Source organism: Miscanthus floridulus, chromosome 12 (genome assembly GCF_019320115.1).
Source record: "Miscanthus floridulus cultivar M001 chromosome 12, ASM1932011v1, whole genome shotgun sequence".
Classification (NCBI taxonomy): domain Eukaryota; kingdom Viridiplantae; phylum Streptophyta; class Magnoliopsida; order Poales; family Poaceae; genus Miscanthus; species Miscanthus floridulus.
Genome location: NC_089591.1, coordinates 6,163,320 through 6,178,192, shown reverse-complemented (window position 1 = coordinate 6,178,192; position 14,873 = coordinate 6,163,320). Strand labels below are relative to the sequence as shown.

At 51.2% G+C, this 14,873-nt stretch overlaps 1 protein-coding gene across 1 annotated transcript; it reads right to left on the bottom strand.

Annotated features, from left to right (window-relative positions):
* Positions 1–1,103: 1,103 nt before the first annotated feature.
* Positions 1,104–2,289, bottom strand: LOC136497143 (glyoxylate/hydroxypyruvate reductase HPR3-like). The gene has a single exon (XM_066492938.1). The coding sequence runs from the start codon at positions 2,231–2,233 to the stop codon at positions 1,220–1,222; it is 1,014 nt and encodes a 337-aa protein (XP_066349035.1). The 5' UTR covers positions 2,234–2,289; the 3' UTR covers positions 1,104–1,219.
* Positions 2,290–14,873: the final 12,584 nt, after the last annotated feature.

Here is a 14,873-nt window from a genome sequence, read left to right as displayed (position 1 = left end):
AAGAGCCATACCAAACAAGGCTTAACTCTTACAATTGCTTCTTCCACACTTTTAGCTGCAACGACACAAAGGGAATCTCTCATCTTTGCGATGATGTAGATTGCTCCATTTGTCTTTGAATAAACAGATTTTTAGAGTTGTCTTAACTCAAACTTGTTAAACTTTGATCGGATTTCTGGAAAAAAAACATCAAGGTTTATGGTATCAAATTAGTATCAATTGCATCGCATGGATGAGATACTGTACACTATACAGGAAGGAAACAACCTATGTTATTTGTGTTGATTCGCGTGGTATCACCTGCTGGAAAGAAACAACCCATCATCACAATTTAAAACAACGAATGCGACCGTGCCCTGCTCCTGCTGTAGGGGTCCCCCATGGACGGGTAGACTATGCACTCAGCTCACAAACGGCCCAGTTCAAAAAAACCCACACTAGCCATTATTAATTTTTTATTGCCTATGAATATTCCCATGTGATAACTAAAAATGTTTTGTTCAATCAAAAATGTTTTACTTCATGAGGAAAATGTGGCTTACATTACATAAGAAAATATTATCTTCAACTTACGGAGCAGTAAAATCTAATTCACATTAAAGAAAAGGTCCTCTTAGTAAGAACAAAGACCAAGCTGTACAATGAAAAGGTTCATCACAATAAAAAATGTTTGAGAAAGATATTCCCATTTAAAAAAAGTTTGAGAAATATATTTGATTTGTTCCATATAGAAGCACACAAAATCTAAAGTCACCTTATAAAAATACATGTCCTGTGTGTATAGATATGTATAGATGCAGATTACTCTTGTTCCACAAGTCTGAAGTGTTGCTGAAAACAGAATTCAGATGTGGAGGCTGCTTGTTTATGTTATGGTGTTTGATTTTTCGCGGAGTCTCCTAGTTATAAATCCAGAGGTCAGAAGTTGATGTAATCTGAATGATTTGAATAGGTTGTTGTGAAGTTTGCTTGAATCTTCAGAAACAGATGCAGATTACTGTCTTACTGATGTTACAGTGTTGCTGAAAACAGAGTTCAGATGTTGCAGGTTGCTTGTTTATGTTGTGGTGATTGATTTTTCACGGTGTCCAAGCTAAGCGACGATCCACAAGACCACAAATCCATTATGAGAAGTTTAAACAGTGCCAAGTTGCAAACAGAGCTATAAACCGCTGGCTTCAATCACGTAACGTAAATGGCAGCGGAACACCATGACTTGCTAATTTACCGGTGAGTGGGGAAGCACCGGCGTAAGCAACGGCTGACCGGAGAAGAAGGCTTCCAGGTTAGCAACGACGTGGTCGCGCAGGTCGGACATGGACTCCGCCGTGAAAACCGCCACATGAGGCGTCATCACGACATTGTCCATGCAGAAGAGCTCGCCCGGCGCTCCGGGCTCGTTCTCGAACACATCGAGGCCGGCACCTGCGATCCTGCCCTCCTTCAGCGCCCTGACCAGCTCCGCCTGGTCGACGTTCGCGCCGCGGCCGATGTTCACGACGACCCCGTCCTTTCCTAGCGCCTCCAGGACGTCCTTGCCGACGATGTGCCGCGTCGCCTTGTTCAGCGCGCACGCGACGACGAGCACGTCGGATTCCACCGCGAGGTCGTGAACGTTGGTGAAGTATCTGTAAGGGACCGAGTCCTTGGGCGTTCTAGAGTTGTAGCAGACGATGCAGCCGAGAGCTTGGAGTCTCTTTGCGATTTGTGAACCGATGTTCCCCAAGCCGATGATGCCGACACGCCTGCCACCGATCTTGGAGCCGAGCGGGTGGCCCCCCTGCACCGGCCAGAGGCCGCGGCGGACGAACCGCTCGGCGGCCGACACGCGGCGGAGCACGTCGATGAGCAGGCCGACGGCGTGGTCGGCGACGTCGGCGGAGAAGACGCTGCCGGAGTTGGCGACGACCACGCCGCGGCGTGCGCACTCGTCGAGGTCGATGAAGTCCACGCCCGCCGCCAGGCACATGACGCAGCGGAGGGACGGGACGGCGTCGAGGAACGCGGCGTCCACGGGGATCAGCCCCGCCCCCACGACGATGGCGGCACGAGGGGGCTCCGGAGCGGCCGCTGCGGCGCCGAGGAAGGCCGGGAGCTGCGAGCGCTCGGATGAAGCGAAGAAGTCGAGGACGCGGAAGCGCTCGCGCAGCGCGGCGTGGAAGGAGGCGTCCTTGTGTGGGACGAGAAGGAGGACGACCTTCGTAGCCGGGGGCTCGCCGCGGGACGCCATCATGCCGGCCGGCGGAGGCGGAGGGGGGCCGTATGTAGTGATTGGGAAAGAATAGCAAATTAATTAATCTCGAGACTGAAAGCTAGTTTCATTTTGATGTGGAAGCTAGTTTTCTTGGGCAGCTGCGATCTCACCGTCAATGGTCCCACCTCTGTCTTCTAGAATGTTGCATTTCGAAGAATATATGCCTGGGCCTAAAATGGCCAAAAGCCTGAGGCACGATGGCCTGGGCCATGGTCCGAGTTTTTGGCCCAGCCCAGTCACGGCATGGCCTGGTGGCCATTAGGCCCATGCTGGCCCGGCCCGATGAGAGGGTTGTGTCTGGGCCGCTGTCTCATCACGGCCCGAATTGTAACTACTAACAGCTCAGTACTCCCATCCTGCTGCCACCCTCACCTGGTTGAACAGAGGTCGTGATTTGCCTTTCCTGTTCGTGACTCCCCTTCTTCTTTTCGACTCGCGACGCTCTCCCCTTCACCTTCGCGACTCACGATGCTCCCTCCACTTCCCTCCCCACCCACTCTCGTCCTCCCCCCTCCCCCCGTGATGTTCCCCTCCTTCTTTGGTCACCGCGCGCGGATGTGGCGCCATGCCCCGACATACGTGCTGCAACAGTGGCCATTTGCCCGGTGTAGACGTAGCGGCGACTTGCCCCCCTTGTGCTTTGTGTCGTCTTGGGTCATGCCCTCTAGGCACGTTGGGCCCGTGCCGATATGGCACGACAAATCTTTTTTTTGGCCCAAGCACGACCCGTGGCACGCCGGCATGCCTTCGGGTTGTGCTGGCCCAAGCACGACTGGCGCGGGGTCGGAACCATGGCGGTGGTTCGGATGGACTCAAGAACACAAGAATCATAGAGGGGACGCAATGGTTTATCTTGGTTCAGGCCAATCGATGTCCTACTGTCCAGCAGCTGATAATCGTTATACTCGAGAGCACCCAAAATTTTGAGAGTTACAACACAATGTACAGTAGAAAAGAGATTTGGAGAGGTTGACAACTGCCATGCCTACGGGGCAACGCCTAGGGAGCCCCCAAGCCTCAGTGGCTCAGGGCGTACCTTCTCTTGCCCGGGCCTTGGCTAGCGCCAGAGGTCGGTTGGGAGCCTAAGGCTCAGGTTGAGCCCCCGAGCCCCGAGCGAAAATGGCGGTCACGCTCGGACTCGGCTAGTTTCCTTGGCCTGAGGGCACGCGCGAGCGTACCCGATGGGTATAGCCCCAAGCCCTCGAGCCCCGGCGCGACCCTGGTAGAGTCAGTTGGGGGGTCTCTTGGTTGGGAACCTATGAACCCGAGGCTTAACATACCCATATATTAGGATCTCGTGAACGACTCTAAAAATATCTCTGCTAGTTTTCTTTTTTCGCTCGTGATATAAAAAATATATATCTTATGTGTACTATTTTCATGAAAGTTTTAATGATTTTCATAATCTATCCAAGAATTATATGAGATGTAGTATAATAAATGCTAGGAAATTGCATTTTAGATTTGTAGATGTGTGTGCGTGCCATGCCGGCCCAAGCACGGCCCAAAATACGGGCCGTGCCATGTAGCCCACCATGCCGAGATCCTAGGCACGACACGCCCTTCGTGTTCTTCTCGTGCCGCACGGTCCAAAATATTTCGTGTCGTACCGTACTTCGTGTCAGTGCTAAAAGACCAGTGTGACCCGCCCTCAAATGGCACAGCCCAAGTCCTAGCTCTACTGGTTTCGATGCAATGGGCCAGCACGACATGACCTGACCCTTTGTAGGGTCATGCTTGTGCCGTAGGCACAGCCCGTGGGCTGGCACAGCATGACATGAAGGGACAAGCGGGCCATCTTAGCCCGACACTAATCAGGTCGTGCCTTTAATGGGCCTAGGCCTGGCTGTGCCGTACCGCAATAACGTGGCCCATGTTTTATGTTCTTGTAACACCCGTAAAAACATTTTGGGTGTTAGAAAGTGAAAAGTGATAAATAGTTACTTAGGAGTTTTAATGAATGACAAAAAATAATGTTTTTATCTATTGCTCGAAAGGACTATTAGATCATAGATGTGTACAGCTCGTCGATCATATTTTGTTTGACTACTCATACGCACCGTTCAGAGTTCGGACCAAGAAGTTACTGGTCAGTTGGAAGGTGAAGGGAGAAAAAAAGGCACGTGAACGTTAACCCATAACACAGTGTGTGTGATGAACAGTACTTACAGGTCATCACTGGTGCACGCTGGCGGGAGCGGGGCGCTGCGGACTGGTGTGGATGGGGGCGAACGCTTTACGCCGTTGAACGCGTGGGAGGGAAAAGTACAGAGGGTCCACGATCATAGGTAGGTCACTAGGGGCCACCTAGCTAGTGACGGTGAGAGAGGGGAGCGGCTCTCTCTAGCGCCTAGCGGGTGGCGCACTAGGCACGAGTGTTTCTGATTGGAAAAAAAATTAGGATGGACCCTGGGTCCATGCAAGGTCTCGTGAACAGCCATTGAGTGGAGAGGCTCATGGGACCTTGCATGGACCCTAGGTGCATCTAGTTTTTTTTCAGTCGGATTGCTGGTTGCATCGGAGAGCACGACTTCGGGCTGGAGCTCGCACAGGCTGGGGCGAGGTCGCGGCGTGGGCTGGCTGTCGCTGGGCCTCACGTGTAGGGGAAGGGGAGCGGGGTATAGGCTGGGCCGTCTATGCTGGTCAGCTGTGGCTCGCTTGGTCATTTCCCTTTTCCCTTTTTTCCTTTCTGTCGGGTTCATAAACCTGGGGTCCCTCAGGGATCGGCTTCCACGCTAGGGCTCGGCCTAGGAAAACGGCCTTTCTTTCTTCGGGCCCGGCCCGAAAGTCTAAAACCAACTAGACCGAAGTACTCGCTTCAGGCCCAAGTCGCCTTTGGCCCATCTCTCCGACCAGAAGCGCTAGCTTAGGCTCAGGCCGGCTCCGAACGGCCTCTCCGATCGGAGCGCTAGCGTCAGGCCCCGGCTACCTCCGCACGACCTCCGCTCGGAAAGCCTAACCCGAGGACTGCCTCCGACTCTGACCCCGTGTCTTCGACCAGGATTCATAGAAAAACACCTGCCATCACTATTCTCCGACTGGCGCGCTAGAACCGACTGGGGACCATCCGATTGGGGACGCCCGCTCGGAAAGAACCAGAAGGCATGCAGAGAAAGGCAAGACATGGCTCACAAGTCAACACCACTGTACCAGGGACCATACAATGCACGAAACAGTGCTCTGCAGCTACCCTAACACAAAGTATTGTAGGGGCCGCTAGAAACTCCCATATGGTAAGCCCCCTCCATGTGTCTCTGGACACCGATTGCAGTATGGGCTCTAGGATTTGCCATACCGTGCGAACATAGCACAACTCCTCACATGCCACTAGGCATCCAGAAGTATTCTGCAGGTACCGGCGTCATCCTTCCAGAAGAAGATAGCTCGACCTTCCATACACATCTGACATCCTACAGCGACATCGATAGTATTGGGGGGCTCCAACCATTATCCAGTTTTCATCACCGTAGGCAGCAAGACTTAGAAATATCTGTACTCTCCCTCTCTCACCTGTAAGAGCCATCCCCTTCATCTATAAAAGGGGATGCGCTCCCTCCAACCAGGGGAGATCGATTCTTCAAGCCCAGACTCACTAGATCGACATCAACGCTCCCAACCATAGGACCACCAAGTTCTGACCGCGACCCTTCCGGTCAAAGCCGACCGAACCTCTTGTACACCCCCTTCTTCCTCCTTCTCGTTTATACCCCCACTACATACTTTGAGCACCTGGGCTCAGGAATAAAGTTGCCGACCGACCCCAACTGGACGTAGGGCACATTGCCTGAACTAGTATAAATCCTGTGTCATTGAGTGCTAGGCCACCTCCGATCACAAGGTACAGCAAAACTACAAATATTTACTAGTTGTCACTTTCTGCACCGACAGTTGGCGCCGTCCGTGGGGAAGACGTTGTACGTTCAACACCTTTTGGTCATCGGTTCCCCTATGGCCTTGCGTCCTCCGCGGGCGCCTACGCTCGGGGGCTCCAAAGGATGCTGGCACCGTCCCCCCTCATGTCCGAGTTCGTGGGAGTAGTGGGCTTCGTTCCTGCCATTCCTCACAAACTTCCGGATGATGATGGTGAGAGCGACGATTCAAGCATCGGTGACGTGGCACCCCGCCACTGTCCGTCCTAGGAGTGCGCTATGGCGGACGCTCCGCGACAACCACCGATGGTTGCGGAGTCTGTACAGACTCACACCCCTCCGAACCCGCATGCGGGAGCCCTCGCGTCTACGCAAGCACATGCTGAGGAATTACGACAACGACGGCAGAATCAGCCGCCATCTGCACCGGCGCCGTTGGTACAACACGTTGCGCCCCACGCGCCTGGCCTAGCGGGTGGCGCCCGTGGTCACGCTCATTAGGTTCAGCACGACATCATGAGTGAAGGGAACGATGTCCCACAATTCGCTCGGGGCGGCCAGAATATCGCTGCTGCAGCAATGCTTCTCCACGGTGTTTCTGAGCCCGTCGACCCTCAGGAGCGGGCAGTCTATCGAAACCTCTGGGTTCTAGTAGAGGCCACCACCATCCAATAGGCGGAAAGCTCCGCATCGTGACTCTGACCCTCGTCCTCTCTCCCCACTGGGGGACGGGGACGCACTAGCTGGATTAATCTGTTTGCTCACCGCCGTAGCCGGTAGGCTCGGCTCGGGGAGTGGCAGCCGCGCCACGGTCCAACCAGGCGCCTGCTCCACACCGACCGCACCGAGATGCTTGTAGCGTTGATAGCAACCGTCGTCGAGCCCGACACGGTAACAACATCCGCCATACAGCAGCAGGCGACATGGACCCTGGCCGAATCATCGAGGGAAGCAGAGAAACAGCGCCCCAAGCATGATCGTCGCCCAGATGACCGGAGCCCTAGCCCTGAGGGCCTGAGGCCATGGGCCTTCAGCCAGCGCATCCGGAGAGCGCTGTTTCCACAGCATTTCCAGCCTCCCACCAACATCACCAAATACACCAGGGAGACAAACCCAGGTATTTGGCTTGAAGACTTTTGGCTCGCCTGTCGAGCCGGAGGAGTGGATGATGACTTTTTCATCATCCAAAATCTTCCCATTTGCATAGGGGAGCATGTTTGGCATGGCTCGAATTCATTCCACACAACAGTATCCGCGACTGGATAGACCTTAAGAGGGTCTTCAGTCGGGAATTTCTAGAGGATGTACGTCCTGCCCGGGAAACTCCTAGGACCTCAAGAGCTGCCAGTAGGAGCCCAGCGAATCCCTACGGGATTACATCCACAGATTTTCCCAATGTTGTAACTCCCTCCCTGATGTCATTGATGTAGATGTCATTAGCGCTTTCCTCTCTAGGGACAAACTATGAGTCCCTGATCCACAAGCTTGGCTGCCTAAAACCCGCACCACCCGCGATCTACTCGACGTCGCCACCAACCACTGCCTCTAGGCAAGGAGGCAGTCGGAGCAGTCTTCAACGGAAGGTCGGGACAAAGGCAAACCCAAGCGCGTGGATCTAGACGAAGGCCCCTCCACTCAGAGGGGCAAAAAGAATAGGAAGGATCGACGCCGGACGGACGACACGCATTGATCGCCGCAGCTGATCGCTGCACCTAGGCAGCCCTAATAGGGACTGCCTGACCACTTCAACAAACTCATGGATGATCTATGCCCCAACCACAACTATCCTGTCAACCATCTCTACAAGGACTGCTAGCTCCTCAGGCGCCTGCTGAGGTAGGCCGGTAGGCCAAGGGAAGAAAAGGGCGAGGAGGCAGCGACCGAAGAAGGGGGCGCAGCGGATAAGGATCCAGACGACTAGAGCATGAAAGGATCCAACCGAAAGCCTACCAACTGAAGGACAACAATGATGATGCTCTCTCTGATGACCTTGGAATGGCTATGTCTCTTCTTCTCTTCCTAAGTTTCAGTCTTACCTTTACTTAGCGAACGCTCCCGTAAGAGCACCCCGATTCGAACACTTTTCGGCTCGGGGCGCTCGGGGGGCTGCACTAGGGGGCTCTACTACCCCTTTGTTTTTGTTTTTACCTTAAGAACTATTTTGGTTTTGTATGAAGAAACTCCTTCCTACCTGAACAAAAGGGTAGTTCGGTCCTTTATTTTACCTTACGTAACTTTGCTTTAGAACGTTTCGACTGATTGCACCCTGCCTTTTCCTACGGTTATGACCGGCCGAGCCTCGCGGGCCACGCCCTGGGCTCACAAAGTTGTGACCTACGGAACAAATGGGCAGGTATGAGATAGAAAGAAATTTAAAACAAAATTATGCTAAGGGAAAACTAAGGAACGAAAGGGAACAAGCTTCCCCGAACAGAGCAACTCCATCACAAGAACAAAAACCAATTACAGTCATTAAAACACACCATGAAACGTCTTACATGGGGGCTTCCCTATGAACTTAAAACTTCCTACATTTGCTAACTACTATTATATTTTTACATGCTACTGGGCCGACCCGGCGACATCCGACGACGGTGCAACCGACGAAGGCTCGAGCTGCTCACTTCCTGACGACGTGGCATTTGGCTCAGCCAAGACCAGGGTGACATTCACCTCCAATCCGACATCACGCTCTAGGTTTGCAAAAGGATCCATAAGTCCTCCCCCCCCCCCCGCTCACTCTTCCTCTCACTAAGGAACCACCGCAACGTATAGGCACTCTCGGTGAGAAAGAAGAAGGAAGGAAGAGCGAGGAATCTCTACTAGAAAAGACCACCAGACCTCCCTAAGTTGATCGAGTCACCTAGGAGAGATCAATCGGCCTCCTGAGTCGATCAATTCACTCAGGATAAGCACCTGAGATATAGGTAGGAAGCAAAGGGGCGCCCCATGCGGGCCATACCGACTCCGTCTCAAATGACGAGCACGGGTCCCAGTCAGACATTTCTAACTGAAGCTCTCCGAACCCCGCCTCTCAGGTCATCAAGGTAAGCATGTGTTCATTAAATACAAAACTGTTCACACAAGAGCTAACCCACGATTGACAAGCGCAGGTCTTGGACAGGCGTTTCTAACTAGAGCTCTTTGAACCCCGTCGCTCCAGTCTTCAAGGTAAAACACAATCAAAGCCCCTCTATTTTCATTACAAATCATTCATACATCCATACGCGCATTCATCTCATACGCTTGAACCCCCTGTACGGTTAGGGCATGAACCGCCTGGGGGCTCGGGAACTAAGCATCGCACGTGCAGCGAAATGCACCAAAACGCTTCGTGTTGTGCCACAAAGCAGTGGCTTGCCTCATTCGATATGAGCAACCAAACAGAGCTAGGGGAGAAAACCGTAGATGAGCACCGTGCGGCCTTCGCCCGGTCTAGCAAACCGGGTCATCTCAACCTTCTCGTTCGATCCTGAACCTCTCGCCAAGCCCATAGAATCTCCATCTAAGGGGAGGCCGTCAGGCCACCCAGGTCGGTCTATGGAACGACCTAGGCATCGTCGGGCTGTAGGTAAAGGAGTAGTGGAATGCCACAAGAGGGCTATGCTGACCCCATCACGTACGATGGACCTAGATTCCACTTGATCACACCCGTTAGCGAGCTCACTGAGCTAGTCTTTGAGCCTGAGCGATCGAGACAGGCGATGAAACTCAGCCCCTCTGGTTGTGAGGAACCAGATGGGGTAGCGTAAAAATGACTCACAGCCCCCACGAAGGCCTGATAGGGCTCGGGGGTTTAAACGCCATGGGACCGTGACTCCGAATTCACGTCGATGGGATAGGCGACATTTGGCTACAGCTTGGGACCACGACTCCTTAACTCGCGTCGACGGGATAGGTGACATCCGGCTACGGCTTGGGACCGTGACTCCTTAATTCGCGTTGACGGGATAGGCGACATCCGGCTACGGCTTGGGACCGTGACTCCTTAACTCGCATAACGGCTTCAGACGGCTTCACTAACTAAAACTAACTCTTTTGATCCACGGTGAGCACCGATGCCTGGGTCTACTCGCGACTCCACCTTACCCGATCCCATGGCGTGCACCGACGCCAAAGATCGAACTCTGTTGCATCCGAAACTAAGTTATTTCTGTTCATGGCGCACACCGACGCCAGGGCTTGTTTCAAAAACTAAAAACTTCCTCATCCGATCCCCTGGTGCGCACTGACACCGGGATCATTAAGTTCTGTCTCAAACCAATCCCCGTGCTTAAAAACACCTCGGCTGCACAACTGACGCCATGGTTAAACAAAATTCCGTCTCAAACTAAAAAACATGCATAAACGCCTGCTGAGACAACACCCCCAATTGGTTCAGCCTGAACCACCTAGGGCTCAGGAGCTACACCCGCCGGTGCGTTCGCGCACACCCACCGGCAAGACAAAAACCCCCCAAATGATTCTATCCGAATCACCCGAGGGCTCAGGGGGCTCCTGTCGGGTTCATAAACCTGGGGTCCCTCGGGGACCGGCTTCCACGCCAGGGCTCGGCCTAGGAAAACGGCCTTTCTTTCTTCTGGACCAGCCCAAAAGTCTAAAACCAACAGACCAGAGCACTCGCTTCAGGCCTAGGCCGCCTTTGGCCCATCTCTCCGACCGGAGCGCTAGCTCAGGCTCAAGCTCAGGTCGGCTCCGAACGGCCTCTCCGATCGGAGCGCTAGCGTCAAGCCTCGGCTACCTTCACATGGCCTCCGCTCAGGAAGCCTGACCCTGAGGACCGCCTCCGACTCCGACCCTGTGTCTCCGACCGGGATTCATAGAAAAACACCACCATCACTATTCTCTGACTGGCGCGCCAGAACCGACTGGGGACCATCCGACTAGGGACGCCCGCTCGGAAAGAACCAGAAGGCGTGCAGAGAAAGGCAAGGCATGGATCATAAGTCAACACCACTGTACCAGGGACCATACCCTGCACGAAACAGTGCTCTGCAGCCACCCTGACACAAAGTATTGTAGGGGCCGCTAGAAACTCCCATATGGTAAACCCCCTCCGCGTGTCTCTAGACACTGATTGCGGTATGGGCTCTAGGATTTGCCATACCGGGTGAACATAGCACAACTCATCACATGTCACTAGATATCCAGAAGTATTCTGCAGGTACCGGCGTCATCCTTCCTAAAGAAGATAGCTCGACCTTCCGTACACATCTGGCATCCTACAGTGACATCGATAGTATTGGGGGGCTCCAACCATTATCCAGTTTTCATCACCGTAGGCAGCAATACTTAGAAATATTTGTACTCTCTCCCTCTCACCTGTAAGAGCCATCCCCTTCATCTATAAAAGGGGATGCGCTCCCTCCAACCAGGGGAGATCGATTCTTCAAGCCCAGACTCACTAGATCGACATCAACGCTCCCAACCACAGGACCGCCAAGTTCCGACCGTGACCCTTCCGGTCAGGAGCCGACCGAACCTCTTGTACACCCCCTTCTTCCTCCTTCTCGTTTGTACCCCCACTACAGACTTTGAGCATCTGGGCTCAGGAATAAAGTCGCCGACCGACCCCGACTAGACGTAGGGCACGTTGCCTGAACCAGTATAAATCCTATGTCATTGAGTGCTAGGCCACCTCCGATCACAACGTACAGCAAAACTATAAATATTTACTAGTTGTCACTTTCTACACCTGACACTTTCTAATTTCTAATCTTCTTTAATTCTAATAATTTCTAATTTCCTAAGTCCAACTTGTATACATGTAAGCCCATACATGCACACACCCTTAGGGTGGGTCCACTAGGTCATACTAAGGGGGTTTGCCACACTAGGGCCTTAAGCCCACACACACTAGACAACTTTATTACAGGAGGTGATTAATCAATTTATTAATCAAATCATAAGATCCAATGAGAAGCAACTCACGAGTTGGTGTTACTGTGCATGCTCAAACATCTAGTTGGGTTCACCTAGTGCATCGAGGGTTGGTTTCCTAGTACGTACATTCACCATGTAAGGTTTTTGAAAAAGTTTTTGAAAGTAGGGATTTTTTTGGCTCTGGAATTTTCAGGACTGTTACAGCCTGGCACACCCGAGCAAGTGTCGTGGACACGGGCGTGGTTCCGGAGGCCTACTCTTCCGATCCTCAATATAGGGTGGACACCTCAATACGGCACACCCGAGCAAGTGTTGCGGACGCGAGCGTGGTTCCAAGTAGAAACAGAAACTCCCTTGATTACTCCGTAAAACCAACCACGCACTCAATATTGGGCCTTGTTTAGTTGGCGAAATTTTTTGGGAAATGGTACTGTAGCACTTTCGTTGTTATTTAGCAATTAGTGTCCAATCATAGTCTAATTAGGCTTAAAAGACCCGTCTCGTGAATTTCGTCTAAACTGTGTAATTAGTTTTATTTTTTATTTATATTTAATGCTTCATATATGCGTCCAAAGATTCGATGTGACAGGGAAATCTTAAAAAATTTTGCAAAATTTTGGGAACGGGCACTTGAAACTGCCACGGTGGCGATTACTCCGTGAAACCGACCACGCACTCAATCCCGAAACTCTCGTGATTACTATGTGAAATGGAACACGCATTCAATCCCAGTAATACCTCCATCAATCGGTCATCAATCATGCTCCCATGATTATGAAATCGACCACGCACTCATTCCCAGTAATACCTCCATCAATCAGCCTCTCGCGATTGTGTTTGCTTTGGCCCTGTTTAGATCCAAATTTTTTTGGATTTTGGACACTGTAGCACTTTCGTTTGTATTTAGCAATTAGTGTCTAATTATAGACTAATTAGGTTTAAAAGTTTCGTCTCGCGATTTCTCACCTAACTATGCAATTAGTTTTTTTTCGTCTACATTTAATAGTCCATGCATGTGTCACAAGATTCGATGTGACGAGTACTGCGCAAAATTTTTTGGAATCTAATCAGGCCCTTTGTGAAACTGACCACGCACTCAATCCTGAAACTTGCACTCAATCCCGGTAATACCTCCATCAATCAGTCATCAATCAGCCTCCCGTGATTGCGATTACTCCGTGAACGGACCACGCACTCAATCCCAAAACTCCCGCGGTTACTCCTTGAAACTGACCACGCACTAAATCCTGATACTACCTCCATCAACCGGCCTGAGTGACAAAACCAAGCCTGGCCCACACCACATCACGTTGTGGAGTACGTAGTTAGTGGCCGTGCACGCACACGACTCGGCGACGCGCATGTGGCATGTTTATAGCCTCGCTCAACTTCTCACCAGGAGCATACCTAGTCCACCTATTTAACTCCACCTATTTAATTGAGTCAACATGTAGTAAAAATCTTATAGGGAACTAAAACTATATTGCACCGTAGCATTAAATATGGACTTATGTTTTATTTGATTTCATTAAATAAAATATGGGCCAAGCTACGTTAAATCTAATATTGATTTGGTTCTTGAATCTTGATGTGTTCGCTTCAATCTTCCAAAACTGAAGATACTTTAATACATATCAATCTTGCTACGTCGGCAGCTGGGCATGCATGTAGTTCTCTTATGCCTTCAAGGGTCCAATTTTTTACAATTTAGTCTTTTTTAAGAAAATTTACGTTTAGCCTCCTAGGAGACGTAAACTTATCTTTGGACCCCGAGGGTCGACGTCAAGACTCATGGCGCCGAGGTAACACGTCTCGGCGCCATAGATCTTGGCTCCGAGGTGCCTGGCCATGCACAGCAGGGCATCCTAGGTAGCATTGACGTGGCCGGTACCTCGGCGCTAGAACACATGGCGCCAAGGTCGGCGCCATAGATCTTGATGCCGAGCTCAGTGCCACAGATCTTGGCGTCGACCTCGGAGCCATGTATTCTGGCACCGGGCATGGATTCAAAACCCACGGCCAAGTTTCCCTTGCCTAGGCTGCTCTTCATTTCTTTCTCCTCCCCTCTCGGTTTCTTCTCTCTCATAACCCGCCCAATCTCTTGAATCGACGAATTTAACCTTGGATACTTGGATTTGATCCATACATCTTCGCGAGCAAGGTATCCTCTCTCCCCTTATTATTTTTTATGCATTGATTTGGTATATATTACGTCTATTTTGCAACCCTAGATACGTTATTACCTAATGTTTGAAGTGATTTTTTATTTTTTGTATTATGTAACGGTAGGATGCCAAGGCGTGGTAAAGCTAGTAAGCCAAGGTAATCTCTTATCATCGTGTTATATTATGTTTTCATTTATGTGCAACAAATTAAAAAACCCTAGGTTTATGGTTTAATGTTCATTGCTTTCGGTTCTTAGAACAAATTTGGTTTAATTGTAGTTATGGCTAGGGTGACCGAAAATGCATTCGACCCGTTGCCTCTACCTAGTGGTGTTCTAGTGCCCATGTGCTTTTGCGGCGATCCTTGCAAGGTAGCCAAGTCTGATAAAGATGACACGTATAGGCAAAGGCATTGGATGTATGCCAATTTTGCGTTTGAGCCTACACTTCGTCAGCGCCGCATTAACAAGATGGTGAGAAATTGATGTTGTTTAATATTTATTTTGTGTCAAATAAAGTCTTGCATGATTTATTTGTTTTATAACAATTGCATTTGTTGCAGATCCCTCCACCGCTCTGTGATTTTGAGCAGTGGGTCGACACTGAAATCAAGTCGGAAGACAAGGAGTGGATGTAAGGAACTGTTACTGATGGAAGGCAGAGGACAAGGCGATGATGGAGAAGAGATGCAGAGAGGAGGCT